General features: G+C 39.7%; 1 protein-coding gene across 4 annotated transcripts in view; it reads left to right on the plus strand.

Annotated features, from left to right (window-relative positions):
* lrba (LPS-responsive vesicle trafficking, beach and anchor containing) overlaps positions 1 to 26446 on the plus strand; it is a 753934-nt gene that overhangs the window by 440573 nt on the left and 286915 nt on the right. For all 4 annotated transcript variants that reach the window (XM_067992149.1, XM_067992164.1, XM_067992158.1 and 1 more), the window contains one exon: positions 23932 to 24078. In XM_067992149.1, coding sequence (XP_067848250.1) covers positions 23932 to 24078 — 147 coding nt within the window. The remainder of the gene's footprint in view (positions 1 to 23931; positions 24079 to 26446) is intronic.

Raw genomic sequence — 26446 nt, forward strand, 5'->3', positions numbered from 1 at the left:
TTGGAAAATAAGAGTCTAAATGGCATAGAGGAGCAAAGGGATCTAGGGGTACAAATTCACAAATCATTAAAAGTAGCAATGCAGGTTAACAAGGCCATAAAAAGGCAAACAGTGCACTGGGGTTCCATTTCTGGAGGAATAGAATTGAAAAGCAGAGAAGTTGTATTAAACTTATATAGAACCTTGGTTAGACCACACTTAAGAGTACTGTGCACAGTTCTGGTCTCCATATTACAAAAAAGATATAGAGGCACTGGAGAAGATGCAAAAAGATTTACAAGGATGATACCACAACTGAGAGGTTAGAACTATCAGGAAAGGGGCTGGGGCTCTTTTCTCCAGAAAAGAGAAGGCTGAGGAATGACCTAATAGAGGTCTTCAAAATTATGAAGGGATTTGATAGGGTAGATGTAGAGACAATGTTTCCACTTGTGGGGGAATTCAAAACTAGGGTCATAAATATCAGATAGACGCTAATAAATCCAATAAGGAATTCAGGAAAGACTTCTTTACCCAGAGAGTGGTTAAAATGTAGAACTTGCTACCACATGGAATAGTTGAGGCAAATAGCATAGATGCATTTAAGGGGAAGCTCGATATGTACACGAGGGAGAAAGGAATAGAAGGATATGCTGATAGGGTTAGATAGAGTAGAGTGGGAAGAGGCTCGTGTGGAGCATAAACACCGGCATGGACCAGTCGGGCCACTGGCCTGTTTCTGTGCTTGTAATCCTGATGATTCTCCTAAATCATATACATTCCTAACAGATATACTGATATCAGGGTTTTGTCCGCATCAAAATGTTCCCCATCTCCTCAAAGAAAGGCTTGCATTGATATTGTGCCTCATCGTTTTTCTTAACCATCCCAAAGCACTTCACATACGATGAATTATTTTTGAAATGCAATCCCTATTATGTAGAAGGGTCTACTAACAGCAGAGAGATAAATGACCAATTAACCTGTTTGTAGCTTATTGGTTGAGGGAGGACTATTGGGAGAATTCCCTACTGTTCAAATAATGCCATTACGTTTTTAGTGTTCACTACATTGAAGTGTCAACCTGAACCACTGGAACAGGCAAACTGGACCTTGGTTTAACATCTCATCTGAAAGACAGAAGCTCTAACAATGCAACTGTATTACTGCACTGAAGTATCAATCTGTGTGATATGCTCAAATCCTGGAGTGAGGCTTGAACCCATAACTTTCTCCGAGATGGGAGTGCTGCTAATTGAGCCAAGTTGACACTCTGCTTTCTTCTCTCACTGCTCTCTTCAGGAGCCAACCTAGGATGCAGAAAAAGCCTTTAGTAGAGTGCTATAGGGCCTACTTCAGGGTGGTACTAAAGGGAGTGAGCTTTGGGAAAAGGTTCATCAAATGGATTACCCTTCTCTACTCAAGTCCCACAGATATTGTCCTCCAAGCCTCCCACTATAAACTGCCTAACCTCCATATCTTAAACTCATGGAACCACCTGGCAGGGTTGTCCATTCTACCCCACTGTTTGGTGTGTCCATAAAAATTGCTTATGATAGAAATATGCATCAATTCAAGTAGTCACAGGATTACTGTGGCAGGGCTGAGCACAACATTTCAATCTATGCAAATGGCACCGATCCTCAGTATCAATCACCTCTTTAAAAGATTTGGAATCCTTTTAGGTTAGAATATAAGCTACAGGGAATGGAGGCTATGCTAGTAAACATGCAGTGCCTCATCCCCACCATTATAGACAAAATTCCCTTTAAATGGCAAGCTTCTGTTATTTGAGAATTGACATAAATCCTTAGCACTGATAGCTTTACCAAACAAACTTCCCAGGAATACTCCAGTGCCAATGGATGCCTCTCCAAATTCCCCGTCCTCAAAATAATCATCTTGAGGCTCATACCTGTTACAAATACACTCAAATTCTCTAAGCTATCTTCACGAAATGAGATAAACAATCACTATTTATCCGGAAGAGAAGAAACCTAAAATCAGTATAAGAAAACTGCAATGACCTAAAGATAGAGGACTCACCTTCCCAAACTCCCACGATTACTAAGCAACACAAGTCCAGGCGGCAATGCCATGGAGCATTGCATAGCCGGACGACACATCGATAACAATTGAACAAGAGTACTAGTTAACACTCTGCATCACACCCCTGTATAGCTTTGTGACCAAAGTACTCTATGCTTGTTCCCACTACTCTTGGCTGCCTTGCAGGTATGGAGTGAAATGGGCAGCCTGCCCATGTCTAAATGAGGTCATGTGCAGCATCACTTATATGACACAACCCTGAATCCTGCCTCCACTCCTGGGATGGAACTTTGAGTTCTGGCAATATTAGGGCATTAAAAGGCTATCAAAGCTGATTGATAATGATGATGGAGCCATCAAATCCTCCATCATTCTTCAAGCATAATTCTAGCTTCATCACAACGTCTTCCTGCAAATGGAAAAATTCCAGGACAGAGTGAAACTGTTCTCATTGGCGGAAGGGTCAAGAACCAGAGGAGACAGATTTAAGGTGATTGGCAAAAAAAACCAAAGGCGACATGAGGAAGACGTTTTTAATGCAGCGAGTGGTTATGATCTGGAATGCATTGCCTGAGGGGGTGGTGGAAGCGGATTCAATTGTGGCTTTCAAAAGGGAATTGGATAAGTACTTGAAGGGAAAAAATTTGCAGGGCTACGGGGAAAGGACGGGGGAGTGGGACTAGCTGGATTGCTCTTGCAGAGAGCCAGCAAGCGCTCGACAGGCTGAATGGCCTCCTTCTGTGCTGTAACACATGATTATGATTCTAACCAGATCAATTGAGCCAGAGTCATGCAGCACTCAACTCTTGAAGCCTTCTTCACAACCAACAAGACAGTGAAACTAATTTTGAGGGTATACAGAATCTTTATTTCCACATGCCTAGAAAATACAACAGCAGAAAAAATAGCCTGAGAGAAGAACTGGAATGAATCTTAGCCATCTATTGGCATTCCATTTGTGAAGCAGCACACACTGTCTCAACCTGTAATAAAAGAAGGGCAAATTAAAATTAACCAAAGGACATAGCATATCCCTGTCGGTCTGCACAAGCGGACCCATGAGGTCTCGGCTAAATGTTGGAGAGACTTTGGTGGGGAGGACATGGGGTCCTCCATGTTTACTGGTTGTGCCCAAAGATCCTGCCCTACTGCAAAAGATGCCTTGTGACATCCAAAAAACACTAAGCATCCCTTGAATTGGGTGTGACACACTGCCTCATCGGTCTTGCCTTTCTCTCCTTTCTTTCCAACCCTACCCCATCCAAGCAAGGTCTTGGGTTTCCTTCTAACTACAGCTTTTTTGTATATACCACTAAGATGGTGGCAGGAAAACCTCCAGCCCCTCAAAAAAAAACTGGTCAGAATGGGTTGATGCATTTCAGAAGTTAGCTCAGTCCAAGAAAATAATGCACTCTGAGGCTGAAATTGGAGTAATTATTTGAACACTGGTTCTTCTTTCTGGACCACTGTCAGCATTTGGCCTATATGTCAACAGTCCTTTGCATGTCATACACCAAGCATCTGGAGAATGACCTAAATAGGAAATGTCAAAGCTGAAGTATCACAACCAAAATCCACCAAGTACTATCACAGCAGTAAAAACTAATGAAAATGCCATTCCTTGGAATTGGTCTCGAGCATTGGCCAAAATCCCAACCACTCACTGTGCAATATGCTACAACCATCTATGCTATGTACTATTATACTATGATTGTAATATACATTAGCATGTTGTGACCAAAGAACAATTACAATAAAAGATGAAAAAAAACTCAAAGTAAAAAGATTGTGTGTTTTGTTTTGGATTCTGCAAGTGCTGCTCAATACCATACATTCCTGATCAGATGTTTTGCAAGTAAAAAGGATTATGCAATTATATGGCAGACAGCCCTCTACTGGTACTACATAGTATAGGCACTTAGCTGCTGCAGTCTGATGGAAAATTTCCAAGCCTGCCCAGACATTGTCAGTCTATTATAATAGACTTGGGGTTATTATCAAGAGTTGAGCGTCACAGAAAAGCCAACAGCACTCAGAACTTAAAATTGAGGAGCACTTTTTTCATGGTCAAAAATACACCGTCATAGAGTTTGGAGACCCTCTGCATAATTCTACAAATAAGCTGTAAAAATGTTTAGATAGTCTATAGCTCTACAGTACAGGTGCCCAATGATACCCATCCACATTCTGCTAGTCTTTTACCCCAAAAGTAAAGAGAGCCAAAGAGGGCAGCAACTATTGAATATAAATTGATGGGTACAGATCAGCACAGTTATATTGTTGAAAAATATTACATCTAATATAATTAATTTGGTTCTTGTGATTTTTTTTTTTGTCCCGTTCCCCACCCTAGCCCACTGCGACCAATTGTAGTGTCCCACTGCTGTCACAGGTGACATCAGCTAACTCAAAGCAGACCCAGGCATTCAACTTGAATGTATGATTTAGCAACACATCACATGGTATATCTATCCACCGAGCCATTCGTGAAGATGACCATTTTGAGTTCTTTATTAAGCTTTGTTGTGCCAGGTGGCGACCTAGAACATCAAAGTCGGTGTTAAAGAAATTACCTCTTCAGGTCTGTGTTTACCATGCACTTTGCTTAGAATTATATCTTGGTTTTACACAAAATCCCTTTTTACATCCAATATATTGATTCCTTTAATCATGACTTTAAAAACTGGAGTTGTCGTCTTGCATTTTCCTCCCAATCCCAACTCCCAACAGGTGCATGCTTTTTCTAATAAGGAAAGATTGAGATCAAATGGCCTCTTTGCAGCTATATGATCTAAAGCCTGGAGCCATCTTTGCTTACCAACTTTGAAAATATTCTACAATGTCTATGTCTTATATTGTATTTAAAAAGAAAGTCAGGCTGTAGATTTGGACCACGTCTCTGGCATAGGTAAATTCTCCTTTTCAAAGTTGTAATAGCTATCACTCGGATTTAGTGATGCCTCCTCCCTTGCTGTCTATGAAACAGTACCATGGCCTGATCAACTGCTATAGTTATTACTACGTCGTCTGGTTTGCCTTTAAATACACCCAACATTCGATCTGATGTCAGTCATCCTACTGTGGGAAGGCAACACCCTAAAAATGAAATGTGTAAACCAACAGGGTGTGATAACATCACTGACCCTTTCTGCAAAGATGCTATAAATATTGGACATATGCCAAAGACACACATTAGAGTTCAGTGCTCATCAATAACAGAACATTGACAATAGGCCTGCTTAATTAGAAAATGATTCAGTCCCATGTGTGGATATAAGCATCAATAGGTGACCTATCTCCTTAACTATTAAAAAATGTAATAATGGCATTACTTTGAGTAAAATTAAGTGACAATACTCTTGGAAATAGATTCATATAAATGTTCCCTCTAATTAGTAGGGTGACTATAAAGATGAGGAAAGAGGATTCCAAGTTCATCAAATTCGTTTCATGTCACCCACAAAAGCCGTCTATCATTTTTTCTCTTGAGATACCTAGCTCTGTTAGGTGTATACCTGTGTTAGAAGGTCACCACCATTCAGAGGATCCTGTCATCCAAAAAAAGCCCAGCAAGAACTGTGTCCCAGCTATAGCCTTCAACTAACAAGTTGATTTATAGAAAGGAACCAATTGAGTGTCAAGGGTAACCACTGTAGGTGATTTGCACCATTATGACTTCATGGAAGTCTCGCTACTCAGCAGATCTATAATAATAAATGAGAGATTTGCAGAATGGTGTCTATTTAGGATAAGGATCATCGGGATCCTTCTGTTACAAAATCTTCTAAAGTCAGTTCCATTAACCTTCTGCTAACTCCACTTCACCCCTCCCTCCCTCCCTACTCATAACAGGGTGCAGAATAAGGCACTATTTAGGTCTTTAGCTGCAGCATAGATTTGGTATTCTACAATAAATGCTTCCTTTGATTATTTCTTCAACTATGCTACGCCAACAAAATGGCAGTTTCTTGTATCAATTTTTTTTTATTCATTCATGGGATTTGGGCATTGCTGGCAAGGCCAGCATTTATTGCCCATCCCTAATTGTCTTTGAAAAGGTGGTGGTGAGCCACCTTCTTGAACCACTGTAGTTCGTGTGGTGAAGGTTCTCCCACAGTGCTGTTAAGTAGGGAGTTCCAGGATTTTGACCCAGTGACGATGAAGGAACGGCGATATATTTCCAAGTCGGGATGGTGTGTGACTTGGAGGGCAACGTGCAGGTGGTGTTGTTCCCATGCGCCTGCTGCCCTTGTCCTTCTAGGTGGTAGAGGTTGCGGGTTTGGGAGGTGCTGTCGAAGAAGCTTTGGCGAGTTGCTGCAATGCATCCTGTAGATGGTACACACTGCAGCCACGGTGCGCCAATGGTGAAGGGAGTGAATGTTTAGGGTGATGGATGGGGTACTAATCAAGCGGGCTGCTTTGTCCTGGATGATGTTGAGCTTCTTGAGTGTTGTTGGAGCTGCACACATCCAAGCAAATGGAGAGTATTCCATCACATTCCTGACTTGTGCCTTGTAGATGGTGGAAAGGCTTTGGGGAGTCAGGAGGTGAGTCACTCACCGCAGTATACTCCGCCTCTGACCTGCTCTTGTAGCCATAGTATTTATGTGGCTGGTCCAGTTAAGTTTCTGGTGAATGGTGACCCCCAGGATATTGATGGTGGGGGATTCGGGGATGGTAATGCCGTTGAATGTCAAGGGGAGGTGGTTAGACTCTCTCTTGTTGGAGATGGTCATTGCCTGGCACTTGTGTGGCGCAAATATTACTTGCCACTCATCAGCCCAAACCTGGATGTTGTCCAGGTCTTGCTGCATGTTGGCACGGACTGCTTCATTATCTGAGGGGTTGTGCATGGAACTGAACACTATGCAATCATCAGCGAACATCCCCATTTCTGACCTTATGATGGAGGGAAGGTCATTGATGAAGCAGCTGATGATGGTTGGGCCGAGGACGCTGCCCTGAGGAACTCCTGCAGCAATGTCCTGAGGCTGAGATGATTGGCCTCCAACAACCACTACCATTTTCCTTTGTGCTAGGTATGACTCCGGCCACTGGAGAGTTTTCCCCCTGTTTCCCATTGACTTCAATTTTACTAGGGTTCCTTGGTGCCACACTCGGTCAAATGCTGCCTTGATGTCAAGGGCAGTCACTCTCACCTCACCTCTGGAATTCAGCTCTTTTGTCAATGTTTGGTAACCTCTGTTGGCTCCCTGACTCCCAGTGCATTTATAAATCTATCCATGACATTACCCCAACCTACCTCTGCAATCTCGTTCAGCCTTCTATCTCAGTCTGCACCCTTTGGTGTTCCTACTCTTGTCTCCTGTGCAACCATTCTTCTATTACTACTTGTTTGTTTCTCTTCTGTGAAGTATTTTGGAATATGTATTAAGTTGCAAGCTGTGGAAATCCACATAGGAAATATGAGTCGGGTCATACTTCCACCTGAAAAGGGCAACGATGCCCAATGCCGAATAGTATGTAACAATATCCGTTCTATATAGAAAATTACAACTGAAGAATGAAGTATAGTACATCTGTAAGGGTACTTTACTTGTGAAAAATGTGCTGCAAAACAGACCAAATCAAAAACTATGACAATCAGCTATGTTTTACGGAAAATTTATTAATGGATGTAAATTCATTTAAATTTTGGCCTGATATTCATGTCCCATTTCATACTAGAGGTCCTTGGCTTTTCCCCACAATGTTATTCTTACACAGTCTTTGTATATTTAATGAAAAACGTGGTATGATAAACTATATAATTAAAGTATTGACACAAAGCTGTATAAGTAAAGTTTAAACCCCAACTTGTTAATTCGATATGTAACTATCAGGATGGGGACAGTTGGTTAGAATACTTTTCTTTTAGTTTAGAAACCTATCTGTAGTTCATAGAGGATTAAAGTTCCTTCTTCCTGTGCATTTTTAACGGTACCAAGTGAAAAAAGCTCTACACTCTTAATCAGTTTCATTGTGGGCAGAATTTTGTAACACAAAAGTGTCTTAAAATTGAGTACAATTTGCAGTATTTCAGCAATCTTATTGTATGGTTTGGGAAACAGAAAATTTTGCTAATTATTTAGTGTTAGCTTTTGGATGTGTTGTCACCACTGTATAGCAGGATTACACAAGATCTATATTCATGCCATGAAAGTTTATTCTGCTGTCAGAATAGGGAAAAGAATTATTTTTCAGCATTGTCATTCTTTATCTTGAGCAAAAATACATGTAAAATAAAGAATCAATGTGTGGATTTGTGTAAATCCACACAATATATTGTGTGAATCATCCAATTCTGACCTCTTGCGCATCTCTGATTTTTATCGCTCCACTGTTGGCGGCCGTGCCTTCAACTGCCTAGGCCCTTAGCTCTGGAATTCCCTCCCTAAACTCTCCGCCTCTCTATACCACTCTCTCCTCCTTTAAGACGCTCCTTAAAACTTTTGGTCACCCAAACTAATATCTCCTTATGTGGCTTGGTGTCATATTTTGTTTGATAACATTCCGGTGATGCATCTTGGGATGTTTTATTATATGAATGCAAGTTGTTAACTGAAAATAAATGGAGCATAAGTTTCGGAGCATAAGTTTCAGACCATGCAATTTTTTAATTGTTTTGAATAAATAAAAATTTAACCATTTCTATTTTCACATGTAGTGAACTTCAGTAGTTTCACCAACTCTAGGCATTCCAAAAAAATTGTCCTTTATATTATCACAACATTTTTATTAAGTAAATGATGATTATGAAATAAATGATGGTCAGTTGTTTTCTAACTTCACTGAACGGTTCCTTACAAAAGCAGGATAGGAACAGTTGGTTAGAATACTTTCCTGCAATTAAATCTTTATCTTGAGGGCTGGGTGGTGTAGCGAGTCTCCTTTCACTTTTGGCATCTAGATTTGAATTTCATGCAGACTAATGGGATGGAAGGGTCCTAAGCTTGTCAGCTGCAATGTGAAATGAATTGGGCCGTCTCATCCAATTTCCAGTGGGTGATACCACAATTTAGTAATCTCATTCCAAGAGGCAATAAAGAAAGCTGCAATGGGAAATGGAAAAAAAATCATATTGGTCATGCAGATAATACTCTTCTCAGATTGGGTTAAAGGGGAAGTATTATCTACTGAATTAACTTGATAATCCTAAAATTGACCTAATTTTTTCCTTATTACAAGATATAATCTTGAATTGGTTAATAGCAGAAATTTTGTATAGATCTTTCCCTTATGTGATATTGTTATGTTCCATTGCAGTGACATCATGAATAACAACAGTGGGCTGAGGAAAGCAATTAATATTAATGATGTGACAAGGGAAGTATTCACTCCCAGGCTGCCTCTCGCCAGCAACTCAACACAGTAAATGACATTTAAATATTTCCTTTTGCAACATTGAGGGATTATACAGGCCATTCAGTACAATATATAATTCCCTTCAATGGTGTAAAGGGTACATTAATCTGTGGTATTTAATCCGCTGGATGATATACCCACTCTAATTTTATTGGTGTCGCATGGGGTTCAGTTCTGGGGTCACTTCTGTTTAGTGTGTATATCAATGATTTGGGTATAGGCCTAGTGGGAGTGGTGTTGAAATTTGCAGATGATACCAAAATAGAAGATATATCTAATTCTTTAAAAGATCAAACAAAAAAAAACTTGCATTTCTCTAGTGTCTTTAATGTAAGAAAACATCTCTAGGTGCTTCAGAGGAGCATAATCAGACAAAAATTATACTGGTTTTAAAGAGAGTCTGAGAGGTTTAGGGAGGGAATTCCAGAGCTTAGGGCCTAAACAGCTGAAAGCACAGCTGCCAGTGGTGGGGCGAAGGGGCGTAGGGGATGCTCAAGAGGCTAGAGTTGGGGGAGCAAGTTCTTGGTGGGTTGTAGGGTTGGAGGAGGATACAGAGATAGGGAGGGGTGAGGCCATGGAGGGATTTGAACACGGGGATGTGAATTTTCAAATCAAGGTGTTGGTGTACTGGGAGCCAAGGTAGATCAGCGGCACAGGGATAAAGAGTGAGTGGGACTTGGTGTGGGTTAGGATACCGTCAGCAGAGTTTTGGATGAGCTCTTTATGGAGGGTCGAAGATGAAAGGGACCAAAGAAAGATGGAAAGAGATATTGATAAGATGGGGGAATGGGCTAAAAAGTGGCAAATAGAATTCTGCATCAGTAAGTGTGAGGTGAAGCATTTTGGTTAAAAAAAATAACAGCAGTAATTGTACTGTATATGGAAGTAGGCTGGATGCTGTGGAAGAGCAGAGGGATTTGGGGGTACATGTTGACGGGATGATAAAGGCAGCACGTCAGGTTGATAAGGCTGACGAAGGAGGAAAGCTCCGAAAGCTTGTGATTTCAAATAAAGCTGTTGGACTCCTTACAGTTGTATGTAAGTTTTATGTAAGGAGTCTTACAACACCGGGAGTGGTGTTGAAATTTGCAGATGATACCAAAATAGAAGATATATCTAATTCTTTAAAAGATCAAACAAAAAAAAACTTGCATTTCTCTAGTGTCTTTAATGTAAGAAAACATCTCTAGGTGCTTCAGAGGAGCATAATCAGACAAAAATTATACTGGTTTTAAAGAGAGTCTGAGAGGTTTAGGGAGGGAATTCCAGAGCTTAGGGCCTAAACAGCTGCCAGTGGTGGGGCGAAGGGGCGTAGGGGATGCTCAAGAGGCTAGAGCTGTTGGACTCCTTACAACCTGGTGTTGTAAGACTCCTTACATAAAAAAAAAGTTCATGGAATTCTAGATTTTATCACGAGATATAGAATATAAAAGCCTATATAAAACCGTAAGACCTCAGTTAGAGCACGATGTGCAATATTGGGATCCACACTACAGAGAGGATATTGAGGCTTTAGGGAGGATACAGTACAGATTCACAAGGATGCTGCCTGGCATGAGGAAATACAAATATTTTTTAAAAGTTGATAAATTGGGTCTTTTTTTGTTAAAACACCAATTGCTCTACAGGCCTCCTGATAGCAGCAATGAAGTGGCAGAATGTATTAATTAAGAGATTAGAGAGGCTTGTAGCAAAAGCACAGTTTTAATGAGAGACTTTATTTTTCATATAGTGAATTTCTTGAGTGCATTCAAGATAGTTTTCTGGAGCAATATATTTCTGGAACCAACAAGAGGGCAAGCCATACTAGATTTAATAATGAGTAATGAGCCAGACTTAGTTAATCTAACAGTAAGGGAATATTTATCTAACAGTGATCATAATATGATCGAATTCAATGTTAGGTTTGAAAAGGAGAAACTTAACACAGTTACTAAGATTCTAGATTTTGGTAAGGCTAACTTTAACAGGATGAGACAGAGACTGACGACAACAAACTGGTCAAAACTGTTGTCGGGTAAAACTACAGATGAAGAGTGAGAGGTGTTCAAAAAAGAATTTGGCTTAATGCAGGACCAGTATATACCCCTAAGGGGCAAGAACACTCCTTACCAAATAAAACAGCCATGGTTGACAAAAGAGATGAGAGATAACATAAAACTAAAGGAAAGAGCTTACAAAAGTGCAAAGCATAGTGTAGATCCAGGGGACTGGGAGAGATATAAAGAACAGCAAAGGAAGACAAAAAAGATAGTAAGAGCTGCAAAAAGGGAAAAGGAAAAGAAACTTGCAAGGGATATCAAGATTAAAATACATTTTTACAATTATATTTGAAGAAAAAGGGTGGTCAAGGGTAAGGTGGGCCCTTTAGATTGGAAAATTGTAAATGTAATTCCATTATTTAAGAAAAGTGAGAGAGAGAAACCAGGAAGTTATAGACCTGTTAGCCGAACATCTGTGGTGGGGAATTTTATTGGAATCTATAATTAATGACTGAGCACGTAGAGAAATTTGAGCTGATTAGAGAGAGCCAACATGGATTTGTAAAGGGTAGGTCATGTCTAAAGAACCTAATTGAATTTTTTTGAGGAAGTAACTAAAGTAGTAGAGAGGGAAATGTCTATGGATGTAGTTTATATGGAATTCCAGAAGGTATTCGATAAGGTTCCACATAAGAGACTGTTAGCTAAAATTAAAGCTCATGGAATTGAAGGCAAATTATTGACCTGGTTAGGAGATTGGTTAGGCGATAGAAGACAGAGAGTAGGGATAATGGGTATGTACTCAAAATTGGAAGGAAGTGACTAGTGGTGTCCCATAGGGGTCTGGGCTGGGGTCTCAACTATTCACTATATTTATTAATGATGTAGATTACACAACAGAGAGCCATATATCCAAGTTTGCCAATGACACAATAATTGGTGGCATAGTAAGTAGTGTAGACAGCAGCATAAAATTACAAAGAGACATTGATCGATTAAGTGAGTGGTCAAAACTGTGGCAGGTAAGTGTGAGGTCATCCATTTTTGACCAAAAAAGTATTTTTTTAAATGGTGAAAAGCTAGGAACAGCAGAGGTCCAAAGAGATTTAGGGGCCCATGTACACAGATCACTAAAATGTAGTAGTCATGTACAAAAAAAAATCAAAAAGGCTAATGGAATGTTAGCCTTTATAACTGGAGAGCTAGAATATAAAGGGGAGGAAATTTTGCTACAGCTATACAAAGACCTGGTTAGACCACGTCTGGAGTACTGTGTACAGTTTTGGGCACTGCACCTTAGAAAGGATGCATTGGCCTTGGAAGGAGTGCAGCTCAGATTCAGCAGAATGGTGCCAGGGCTCCAAGGATTAGATTACAAGGAGAGATTACATAAACTAGGCTTGTATTCCCTGGAATATAGAAGGTTAAGGGGTGATTTGATTAAGGTTTTTAGGGTTTTGAAAGGAAATGATAGAGAGAAACTTTTTCCCTGGTGGGGTGTCTAGGACAAAGGGACATAACCTTAAAATCAGAGCCAGGCCATTCAGGAGAGAAGTTAGGAAACACTACTTCATGCAAAGGGTGATAGAAGTCTGGAACTCTCTCTCACAAAAAATAGTAGATGCTAGCTCAATTAATAATTTTAAATCTGAGATTGATAGATTTTTGCTAGCCAAGGGATATGGAGCCAAGGTGGGTGGATGGAGTTAGGATACAGATCAGCCATGGTCTCATTGAATGGCAGAACAGGCTCGAGGGGCCTACTCCTGTTCCTATGTTCCCAACACAGACCGGGCTAAATGGCCTGTTTCCATGTTGTAACTTCCATGTATTTTCTCTGTATTTCAAGAGCATAATCCTGGATTACTTCCTGTCACTCTAATCGGATAACTAACTTGTCAGGAATCATAAGTATGATTCCATGTCCTGCCACTTAATGACCCAACAGATTACAGCTTCAATGTACTGTTAATGGTTTTGAAATGTGTTATTTTTGTACATCTTTCCTTGTCCTTGGAAGTTTGCTTATATTCTCCATATCCTTAAGAGAGGTGATTCTTCCCTTTTTGCCCTAGCACCTGCACTTTCTAAAGTTTTGAAAGCTATTAACCCTCACATTAGTGATCACCTTGAATGTTCTGGCTAATTAATGTTTACCAATCTGGTAAGCAGCATATCCATTCCATTCGTGATCTTGTTACCCATGTTACACAACTGGAACTCTGCTTTCTGCATCATCTGTAATTGCCGTAAAAATATCCAAACCCTTTGGTTAGTTTTGGTACTGTACATTTCTAAACAAGTTACCACCCTTATATGGTCACCCACCAACGCTATGTACACAGCTATCCAGCTTTCCCCAATTTGTTGTATCTGTGCTGTGGTTGATGGTTCCTCCTCTGTTTGTTTTTTTCAACAATTCAGGGTTCCCCAAGGCTCTGTCCTCTCTCCCACTCTGTTTCTTCATATTAATGACCACCTTCATTCACCACCCAACGCTATCCTCTGTTTTGGTGATGATTCCACTCTACTTTCATCAACTTTCTCCAGACTTGATGCCCTCAGTGATCCCATACCTTCAATCCTTTTGCACTGCAGTGGCTGAATCATTACATCTTAATCTCTTTTTGCCCTTCAATGAAAGCCTCAGTTCTTCAAAAACAATTTCTACATTTATCTTGCAAATGTAACCAATAGCTATTGCATATTATCTTGGGCTTCACCCTATGTATTTCTTCATATGTCACTATTGTTGGACTCAAATTTAACTTAATTTTTGGCACCCCCAGGCCCACAAAAAACCTCTGTCCCCTGCCCCCTCCCCAAAGATAACCCTCCCCTCCCCTCCCCTCCCCACCCCACCCCACCCCCTCAGACCCAGCACAGCATGGAAGCCAGCCAATTTCCCACGTTCCAACAATTGGCGTGATGTTGCAAGGTGCCCACAGCTCACTGGCAGCATTTAAGTCAGGCCCGAACCCAAAATTTGGGCTAGTTTTATATGGGTGGCACAGCCACTCTGCCAACTTTGCGGTTATTTCAGGTGGAAGTCTAAAATCTCCCCCATTGTGTTAAAGATGAAACATTTTGGCATGACGAGGCGATATATAAATGCCAGATTTATTGTAATATTATCCATACTTTTCCCCTCAACTACTCTTAGTTCTCTATAAAGTTGTTTGTCCAAGACTTGATTACTTCTCCCATATCTAATGAGTCTCTTCTAGCACCTCTTTAATATGCCTGGACAAGATACAAGAAAAAAGCTTGTCTAATGAACATTCCCCCTCTCACCTCCAGACTCCAACCTTTCTCTCCTCGCCTTTCTCTCACAACCTTTCTTATCTTTTTAGCAACATTACTACAGCCAGTGCTTCTCTGAACTTTCCTCTCCTGTTTCCTTTAAGCTCCAAATATGTCATCCAACATGTCCTCGTCCTCCTTGCAACTTCATTTTTTTTCAATTCAACTCACTGCAAAGCTTTTTATACTGTCAAAACTGTGGGGCTCTTTATCTTCTCCAGCCTTTCTCTGCTCCTCCAATTATCAGGCTTTCAAAGCTCAAGTTTGGTGCCACCTACCCAATCACTACTTCATGATTAACCATTTTTCCTTTACTATTTTCAGCCTTGTTGGCATCTTGCACCATGGGCCTCCTAGCCTTCACCTTGGTTTCTCATTTTAAAAATACCCCTTTTGTAGCACACAGATGCTTCAAAAGCATCTGTGTAAATCTTGGGTGAGGAGGTTGCCCATCCTATCATAGGGCAGCTTTATTAGCAGCAGACTGAAAATAGCACTCAAAACATACCGGCCTCTAGTTTGAGTACTTAAGATCCCTGCATTGGGAGTTCAGCAAAGTTGAAGGGAGGTGCATTCACACCTTCACCTTTCAAAAACCAGAACTTCAGATTAAATGAAATTCTGCTATTTACAGATAGATGTTTTCCCACTTGCAATTGTAAATAGATTGAGTGTATCATGGAAACCCTTTGTGTTGGAGAGAATAGAAAAGAGACCAAAAAGAGAGAGCACATGAGGTAGACATGAAGAGATTAGCAAAAGCAGAAGAAAGTTGTAAAGATGAAACAGCAAAAATAAGTGAAGGGTTGGTGTGATATAATAATCATTAGGAACAATTGCAGAATCTGAGTCAAAATCTGTGTGCAAACCAGAAAGATTTGTCTTGGGATCACCTTTGACAGTTTGGTTGGTGATGAAATCACTAGATTCTTAGATGCTGGCAATTTTGGAGGCTGTGCACGTAGTACACCACAACTTGTACTTGTTAACATTGCTGATTAAAGAATAGGGTGCTAATTGATATCCAGTTGGTGTAGATATTGCACATACTTGTTCTGTGAACTCTATTGGAATGCATTGTTTACAGGCAGATATAAATTCATGCTTAGGTCATTGTCATGCTCGTCTAGATGTTCTGACTTGTCTACTATTTCCCAGTCTTACAATAGCCTTTGATGGATCTGACATAAGGCCTGTATTGGTACACACTAAAGTAACATATAAGGCTTGACTGGTGAGTAATCAATCTATCGCAAGTACTGATTTTCAGTAACTACTACCACTGTGAACATTTCACCGTTTAAAGTCTAATTGTTTACTCTCCGACTGGCTTAGTTGGTAAGTACGCTGCTTAGTGTGGAACTGAGCTGTACAGACCAGAGCAGTGCCAGTTCTTGTGCTGAGTTAACTGATCTCAACCAGGCTAGAAACCGAAGTTCTAAAAATGCCCTGTGGCCAGGAGCTGGGAAAGGGAAAAATTAGCCAGCATGACTGATTGCTGTCCAGTAACTCTAGCCAGACAGTGTACATGTGCGGATGTCAGTTGGGGCAGATTGGATTTGGCTGTGATGCCTCCCACAATCAAATAGTCCTTCCAATACTTGTTCTCTTGGCATCTAGGCTCACAATGAAGAATGGCCACTTGGGTAAGGACCGAGAGTGGTTATGGATGGAGGTGTACTCAGCATCTTCAGAAGAGCAGGGGAGATAATCCTAATTAGGGCAGATGTGCGTGTGTACACGTGTGTCTATATCTCTATCTCTATGTATCTAATGGACCCTAGGACCCGAATGCTCCCAGTTCCCCTCACAGTGGTCTCCGATCCCATGACCTTCACCAGGGCCCCACTCAAAGCACTGCTAGACCCCAAGACTCCATGCCATTACTGCCAGACCCTGGTCTCCCTTGGTAGTGATCCCAGAGATCACCCTCCCCCCGCCAATGTTCATAAATCACTGTCCCTGATCATGTTATTTGGCCTAATAACCCTGATCCTATTAGCACCAGAAATCATGTTTCTTTTAAAAGTTGCTATGTGTTAGTTTTGTAAATTATAGCTAAAACAGTATCATGTTAACAGTGATTTGTGAAACAGATGCTCGTCAAGATAGCAATGGTCATTGGTGGCTTAGCATTAAGGTTCTTCATTCACTGGCCCTCTGTGTAGTTGCTCTTTAACTAAAGCATTCAGCAAGATATTTCTGTTTCCCACACCATCTTGAGTGAAGTTGCACAATTAGTGGCAAATTATGGGCAGTTTTATACCCTAGGCTCATATCCACTGGGAGTTAGATTTGAGACAGCCTATATTCATTTCACTTATGACCCTAAAGATCCATCATCAAAGGGAGATTTTTCTCCCATCTGTTTGGGCTGGATTCAAACCATGTCCCTCAAGTGAAAGAATAATATATTAATCCACTATGCCACCGTTTCCCTAGCTTAAATGTAACAGTGGTTGATTAGAACAATTGTAATGGGTTTTAACTTCTACTTTTAAGTCTACCAAATATTTACAAGAGCTTTCCAATGTTCACAAAAAACGACTCCAGTATCCAAGTGACTAGACAACATGGTGGAATCCGGGTCTATAAAATGAATTGGGAGGAAAAAGAATGGAGGAAACATATCCTCCATACTTGTGTATTGAGTGCTTTGTGGTTTCTCTTTTATGTCTACTTCTTTCTCTGGCCCTTGGTTGCCTACAGAAGACAAATCATAGGTTTTTTTTTAGGAAAATAGTTTGTCCCCTTCCACTCAAGTATAGTAATATGACTAATTACAAAATTAGGGCTATAGGCCAGCATTAAATAATATTTTTAATATTAGCAAAGAGCTGACTGGTTCTTTTTTGACATCAAATATTTCATGAATGTTCTAGCACCAACAAGCAGAAAATTGCACCAGCATTCTGACATTGGTAAGCAGAGCTCTGTGGATACATTTAAGAGCACATGCACAGAACTTCGATTTTCCCGTTTTGAGTACAGTGCATCTTGTCCACATCATTCTCAAAATCATAACAGTATGAAATGGTAACTGTGCCATTATATGCCTATTTTCAAACTCCAACTCAATACATTGTGTACTTGGAGTTATAAGGTAGTAATGCCACTCATAAATTATAGCAGTAAGTTTTGAATATTTTAAAATAAAAATGTACAAATCAGCATTTTTAGACATTTTTATTTTAAGATATTCAAAAATCCTGCTTTCATTTTTTTTAATGGATGGCCTTGCTACTTTATAACACCAAGTACACAACGTAGTGAGCTGGAGTTTGAATTTGGAATATGAACCAATATTTCATAGATTAATTTAGAAATTAGATTGTTGCATGCATTTAGAGGCAAGATACTACTCAAAGGATGAAAGGATATAGAAAGCTTTCCCTTTTAAAGTGTCTTATTTCTGTTGCCATGTCCTACCATCTGCAAACGTGCATAAATGATGGCGTTTAAAATAAGATCCTGCTCACCTTGTTTTGTCATGAAAAGAATTTCTCCAGAACTTTCATTTTCTTTATAATGTTCTTTATCGTTTTAACAATAGCTTTTAGAGGGACCTGGGTATATATGCAATTGTTTAAACCAAGCTAGAACTTTAGAACAGTTTACTATAAAATATCCTAGAGCAATGTAGTTCTGCTGAGGCTAGTTATGTATTTATTGCTGAAAAGAGCCATCTTTTCTTAGGATTGATTTGGACTGAAGTAAGGCCTCTGGTATAGAGGTGGCAGAGTAAATACCTGAAGAGTAATGTTCCCTGTGCTGCCGATCAATACCAGACCCACCATTGTACTTCAGGCCACTCTCTTGTTAAAAACAAATTTGTTAATTCTGACAATTTAATTGCATTTCCCAGGGCTGATTTTAAGAGCATTTAAAGGACTCTGGTAAAAGAAAATGCATGGATCCTTTTGTATTATAACTATTGCTGCTATTTGTGCTTCAGCATCTGAATGCTACATGAGTTACTTTTGTCCTGTTTCTCACAATATAAATTGTTACATTATTCTGTTAAATTTTTATTGTTTTCCTAAATACATTATATGCATTAGAATTTAATACCTAATGCTGGATTTGTTATTTTGGACTTTGTTCTATGCTGGTTATATTGTAGGTGGAGGCATCATCTGTGAATAATAGCAAACTGAGTAATGTTGCCATCTCAGTATTTCTCTCTGGTTAAACAGGTAGAGCTTGTATGCACAGAGCTCCACTCACTGGCATCCAAATACTGGTTATTTTTTTAATGTTGATAAAGAGCAGGCTTTTTGTAAATTTCATTTTTTTGACTTTTTTGAATCTTCATTTTGTACTGGTGATAGTTATACTGCAGCTGGTGTGAAGCGGAAGCATGTGAGACGATTTCCTCAATGCGGTTTGCACTGCTTGCCAGAATTTGATTGTGGTGACTTGACTTTCAAGTTAACTACACATTTTTTGTCATTGTAAAGCTGAAATGTTTATTATAAAGGCCTGTTAGATTTTATTTGCTCTAACACGGACAGGTCAGGATTTTTTTTATAACAAAATATTAAAAGTACTAAGAATGTTGTAACCCAGTGCTGGGCTATGAGCTGTAACTAGCCTTGCATGTGGTATATATTGGGATACTGTAACACTGCTGCTAACTGAAGAACCTCAAGGGAGAGTTAATTGCAGGAAGACCATGTTAAATATTTGTACGGGACTTTTTTCCCCACAGCAAGCAATTTTTTATCTTTGAATTAACAATTTACAAAAATACTCGACGATTTGTCTTCCCTACACAAACTTGGTTTCAAGACTGTAGAATACAATTTAGCTCTTGTCCTACTAATTGTTTTTTCAGACCTTTGATAATTTGCCATTTTATATAGATTTTTTTAAAAAAAGTGAACAAGTGCAATTGAGCAGAATTTAGGAGACCAAATTGAGTTGTTATTAACAAAATTAAATTGTAATATTTACCTGTATGTTGTAAAGCAATCTGGAAAAAGAACAGCATTGAATTTGGAAGACAAATTTGAAACGTGACTGATTTAACATGCCACGAGGGACTGTATCACTATGGTATGCTAATTGATTGAATTGTTGTCCTGAGATAATCGCAATCAAATTGCACATTTTTTTGGCAAGCATGACTTTTGGAAAACAAAACACAGCTTTGCTAAACTGGAATGAACCAAAATGAGATGTAATGTTTCTATGTTTTGTTGTATATCAGAGACAGTTGAGGCCCTAGCTGTATAATCATAAGAAATTAAATGTTTTTCCTTGTATTAAAGTTAGGAGGAAGGAAGAGAGAGAAAAAATGACAGTGTAGATCAATTAAATAGTTTAGCAAATGGTGAATAATTGAAATGTGGTAGGTTTGAATCATTTAGTATCTCACAATATAGTTAAATTTGGATCATGATAAATCATATTTCAGTTTTTGCAGAACTGCTTTGCATTGATGCAGTGTGACTTACTTTGGCGGCAGTTTGAGTTTTAACAAGTGGTTTGACATCATCTGATGAAGTTAGTCTCACCTTTTGGGTAACTGAAATTGGAGTGAGGTAATATTTTAATTTTTTTAAATTTAGAGATCCCATGAACTACATTTACATTTTAATGTTAAAACAGCAACATGACATAGAATGTATAGCACAGAAACAGTCATTTGGCCCAACAGGTCCATGCCGGTGTCTACGCTCCACACGTGCTTCATCTAACCCGATCAACATATCCTTCTATTCCTTTCTCCCTCATGTGTTTATCTAGCTTCCCCTTAAATGCATACATGCTAGTCACCTCAATTACTCCTTATGGTAGCGAGTTTTACATTCTAACCATGTTCACTATTTACTAATTTTAAAAAATTCACTGGCAACTTAATGTTGGTGAGCATGTGGTGTATATGAGCTCAGCTTGTGCATTGAGTCATGATGTACGGGGCACTACATTGCCCTGGTAGAGAGCAGTGAGAGACAGCGGTAGGATACTGAGAATTGTAGAGGAACAGAGGGACCTTGGAATGCATGTCCGCAGATCCTTGAAGGTAGCAGGTCAGGTAGACAAGGTGGTTAGGAAGGTATACGGGACACTTTCCTTTAGTAGCCGAGGCATAGAGGGCAGGGAGGTTGTGCTAGAACTGTATAAAACACTAGTTAGGCCATAGCTAGAGTACTGCGTACATTTCATTGCAGGAAAGGTGTGATTGCACTAGAGAGGGTACAGAGGAGATTTACGAGGGTGTTGCCAGGACTGGAGAATTTTAGCTATGAGGAAAGATTGGATAGGCTGGGGTTATTTTCTTTGGAACAGAGGAGCCTGAGGGGAGATTTAATTGAGGTATATAAAATTATGAAGGGCCTAGATAGAGGGGATAGGAAGGACCTATTTCCCTTAGCAGAGAGGTCAATAACCAGGGGGCATAGATTTAAAGTAATTGGTAGAAGGATTAGACGGAAGTTGAGGAGAACTTTTTTCACCCAGAGGGTGATGGGGGTCTGGAACTCACTGCCTGAAAGTGTGGTAGAGGCAGAAACCCTCATCGCATTTAAAAAGTACTTGGATACGTGCTTGAAATGCCACAACCTACAAAGCTAAGGACCAAGAGCTGGAAAGTGGGATTAGGCTGGATGGCTCTTTTTCGACTGGCACAGACACAATGGGCCAAATAGCCTCCTTCTGTGCCATAAATTTCTATGATTCGATAACTCAGTGCTGCTGCTTTGCATTCCTCTAAGGAGTGTACCTGCAGCACCAAGAGCCCGGAATGGAGACCAAAGAGTTAGGACATCATTGTGGTTATATTTTGTTTAATTTACTGAAGAGTGGCAAATGTAAGATATTACTAAATGTTTGATATTCTAACAAGAAGGCTAATATTATGTGAAGAGATGTTTGAATATCTGCCAGTGCATTGCTTAATAGAAAAGCTAAAACATTAAAAGGTGAAATGGTAGGAAAGCCTTTTAGTAAATAAGATCCACATGCTACATGTAGCAAAATTGGAGTTGACAACAGTTAGGAAATTTTGGGATGTGTTTTTAGTTTGTAAAATGTGTCAAAAACCTAAGCATTGTAATCGTTTTGATATTTCTAGTTCACTTTCTTTCCTGAGGATTAGTCTCCAAGGAATTTTAGCAATGTGAAGTGATGTTCTAATAAGTGGTAATGGCATGAGGTAAAAGGGAAAGTACAATAGAAAAATGTGATCCAATTTTGTAGGACTTGGTGCCCACCCCACAGAATAGTGAGTTAGATGCAATTACAAAAAACTATTTGGATGCAGCGAAACTGTGCGACTTTGCTAAGTAATCAAATTAAGATGTTTCTGATAACAACTGTATTTGTGAATTTTTTTACAAGAAGTGTTTAACTTTCCAATTTAATGCATAAATCAGACACTTAAATGGGTGGAATTATTTTTAAATATTGCAATTAAGTATTCATAATGACCCTAACTATGGGGAGTTAAGACTCGAGCAGTTTCTGAGCTGTTTCTGGCAAACTGTTCAGCACTTTTTGGAACTTGTTTTGTGGAAGCACATTTCAACGTGTTAAATTAGTCGTGGAAGCGTGAATGCAGTCAAGGTGACACAAAGCCCGTCCTTTCAACCGTTCGTCGTTACTGCAATATTGATGGAAACGTTGTTTTTAGGTGCGCATCTTAATTTTTGTTTATGGCATTGCCTTTATTTAGATGTGGTTTGTGATCTAATCTAAACGCTTTTTTGAACGTAAGAAATTTCAAAACAAGAAAATTTTATAAAACTGAAATGTACCAAGTCTGCATTTAAACCGAGTGTTTGCCTGTTAGAATCACCACGTGAATATGATCTTTTTTTTACAAAAGTGTTTCATCTCCCTATTTAATACATAAACCTGATCTATTTTAGCATTTAAATATAAGATTTAACGTTTCATTCGTGTACCACAGACAAAAAAATTTAGGCATTTTAAACGTTTTAGACAACTTTTTATATTGTGCATCACAGCCTACTGTGCTGAATTAAATTACTTGTCCCAAAGAGGGTTTCATTGAAGTTTTCCTTGTATTTCATAAAAGTTATCGGGTATTAATAAAGGACAGCAAAAAAGTGAACTGCCAATTATGATTTGGTTTGACATTCTGACTTGTGCTCTTGGATCTAAAATCAGTACGAACTGAGTTTAGGAGGCTGCCTTTCAGAATTGTAATCATTTTGCCAAATAGTGGACGAGTTCGAAGCATTTCTGCACGGTAAATCTTGTGAGCAGAATTAGTTCGCTTCAGCTCCGTGGCGTTAAATTGTGTTGAAGCACTTGTATTTTTTTAATAATTACAATTGGAAGACTACAGAGCAAATACTTAAAAATCGGAGTCGGTCAAAATGTACAAAGTTTTAGATAGCTGCTGAAACGAGGACTTGAGCGGTTGATGGCAACTTGTTCTCACGTGAAACATGTGGGGGAGGGCGGTTAAGGAGTCTAACACTAAGGGTTACAGTGTATTAACTTTACTCTTACATGTTGAATATTACCTGGAATAAAGAGATGAAGTTTCGTAACGAGTTTCCTTTTTAAATGGGGAAAATAGCTTTAACTGCCTGTCGCATACAACTCATGAATAATTGTTTTATTTTGCTTTATTTTGTTTTGGTATTTTTGCAAAGCTGCTTCTCTAGTCGGTGTGTTTGTTTTTTTGTTCAGTGTGGCTAACGGTTGTATGAATTTTATTACGCCACTCCGTAGCTTCCCCTGTTTGTATAAAATGCAGCTTTATTATGATATAAAATAGATTGAAGTGAGCACAACGGTTCTGCTTAAAACAATCGCCTGCAGTGACACGGTTCTCTGTGCACAGGAGAAATCCGTAACTTGTGATCTAGTGAACACCATTCGACTTTATTATCGGACGCGTAATAAATCCATAGAAAAATACCTGTTATTAAAATGAAGACGAATTAATCAAATTCAAATGTGAGCAACGCTCTTTTAAGTTGCTCGAATTGTTATAAATCTGGTTAAAACAAAATAAATTGAAAAACGCACAGAAATCTTCTAGCTTCTAGTACCAGCGATGGAACTTCTCAAATCTGTGCAGCTATTTTTGAAGTAGAGATCATTATCAAACTTCGACAAAAGCGGGAAAATGCCCCGTTATTTATTAATGAAATGTTGAACTAATCGCCTACAAACGATGGCTTTTATTGTGATTATTAGATTTTTTGACTGCGATCCTGTTTGGACCCGACTTGACTAGTTTCTCACCGGCTTGGGATGTATGTGTTGGCAGGTTCTGAAGAGGATGTGCTGGTTAAAGGCAGACAGTCCATTCGAACCCAAGCTGTGGGCAACCAAAACTCGGAGAGCGAGATTCTGCTGGAGGGAGACGACGATACGCTCACTTCACTGGAAGAGAAGGAGATTGATAACATGGCGGGTAAAATAATTTGTCTTTCTTTACACCAGCCTAACGTTACAACTAAAGCTCCTTGTGTAATTTCACAAGCTCAGTCCGGGGACTGTTGCTGGGACAGTGATGAATGGGCCGGATCCTAATGAAGCCAATAAAAATATCATTTTCCTTAGCGATTGTATCAGAAGCTCCAACATTACATTAGCATTTGACTTTCCCCATTTCCCTGCGTGCCTGATTTGTCTCCTTGCTCTCCTTGCACTTAATTTCTACTCACCTTGAAAAGTTTCCAATGAAATGTCGTGGCTTGTCGAGAATTTTTTTTTAAACTGCCCAGAACGACAGTGACTGATGGTATTTCTTGCGGTCTATAACTTTATAACCGCTTTATGTTCGGACCCGACTGCCAACCCCCTAAGAACCAGCTCTTTCTATGAAAAAAAGCAAGCGGAGGGCGAGTCAGTACGAATGTTGCCCATTGCATATCCAACCCCGTAATGGTTACCCAATTCTGTTCATACAGACGCTAAATCATCATAAAATGCAATTAGTTTTGGCAATATTAGAAGTACGGCGAAAAGCCATCAAGTCACAAATTGCAACGATTAAACAAGTTTCACTTCTTGCTCGTGTTATTTCACAAAATGCTTTTACAAGGTATCCTCCACATCGTTCAGATTTGACACTGGTAAATGTTCGCATGGCGTGTGCCCCTCTTGTTTAATATAAAACAAATTGCTTCACTTTGTATCTGATGTCTATACTATTTCCTTCCCCCTTCCCCATCTTCACCAGTTATCTGCGGAGTAGAGTTAAATGGGGGAAATAACTTCCCTAATTAATAAATACATAGGTTTCAAATCAGATGAGAAAGAGTTAAGAAAATGTAGTCGCCTCCCGGTAGATATCTCAGTGAATAGCTCGGAAGAGATAGGAGTTTGGCCGAAGGTTTCTTAAGAATACGAAAGGAAAAAAATGATCTGGTAGATACGATATCACATTCTTCAGGATGCCCCTGTACATAGCGACCAAAACATTTCTCGTCACCCCCCCCTCCCCCCGTGACTGAATTTCAAGGCAGGAGGGCAACGATTGCTGTCACCTCTGGACACGCGAGGGGGGGGGGGGGGGAATGTTACCACACTAGGAATTGGTATGGGGAGACGCAGGCGCTGCAGAGGGAACACGGGTGGCTGCCATGGGTGCAAGGGACGAGGAATGCTCTTTCTGCTGGGGTGCGGTTGGAAGCGGATTGCTGCCACCGCTAGGAGAGGGGCAGAAGAAAAAAACAGGCTGAGAATACCTTCTGCGGCGGCATGGGGGGGGGGGGGGGTGCGGGGGGGGGGTGCGGAGGGTGGCTGCTGGTATGAAGGGAATGGGAGGAGGATAGCTGGTAGTACAGAGGGAAATGTTTCTAAAGCGGTAATAGAGATTAACAATCATGTTGTATTTTGACAAATCATCAAAATAGTGTTTGAAACCGAATTTATAGTAAACATAATTTAAGGAAATAAAATCCAACAATGTGTTGTATCTATACCTTGTATGTGGTAAGACATTTATATAAGTTTCGCGTTTGGGATCTTTTGTATTACAACACAACACGACACAGAAACAGCCACGTTAATTTAAAATGCATTGTATAGCGCTTCACTTTGGATTTGTTCATTTTAAATTATTGAATCTACATATGTATAGGTAAATAACACCATTTAGTGTTTAAAATTTGTTTTCAACTTCGCCCTCAACTAAAGTAACAAGTGTGAAATTGTTTTGCGATGTAGGCACTTTCTCAGTACAGCGCAGATATCCACGGTAGACAGTGTAAAGAGGTGAGAGCAGGGTTTAATTATAAAATCTTGACATTGGGAATAGGATTAAGCAGTAATCCTTTCTAATAAAGTCTGTAGTGTAAATTAACTGGAAGTTATCAGGGGTCTCCTATAGGAGCCCATGGGCTGTGTGCAATGCCAGATCATTGCAGATGGCTGCTGTGTTCTCATTGTAATTGAATGTCTCACCGTGATTGAAAAATGTTATTTCTCTCCTGTATTACATGTTAATGCATTAAGGGCACGGGGAGACGGCAGAGAACACGAGATGGTGATTCCATCCATTTTTGAAAGAGCTTGGGGAAATCAAGGCGGTTTTGTATCTATCTGCTGACCATCTGCAAACACAGTATATTGTAGACTGGGAATAGAGGGCAAATCCTGCTCTAATCACACATGAGGATCGCCCGCTATTGTCGAGGTGGCATACATTAAGATTGATGAGAGATTAAAGACTACTCGGGTCTAAGCAATCAATGGAAATGACAATTAATTTGGAAATTTTTTGGCAATTACTCACAGAATGATTACCTCCACCAGTTCGTCGGGTGAACCTGATT

The sequence above is a fragment of the Heptranchias perlo genome, chromosome 1, assembly GCF_035084215.1.
Source record: "Heptranchias perlo isolate sHepPer1 chromosome 1, sHepPer1.hap1, whole genome shotgun sequence".
In the NCBI taxonomy this organism is placed as follows: Eukaryota; Metazoa; Chordata; class Chondrichthyes; order Hexanchiformes; family Hexanchidae; genus Heptranchias; species Heptranchias perlo.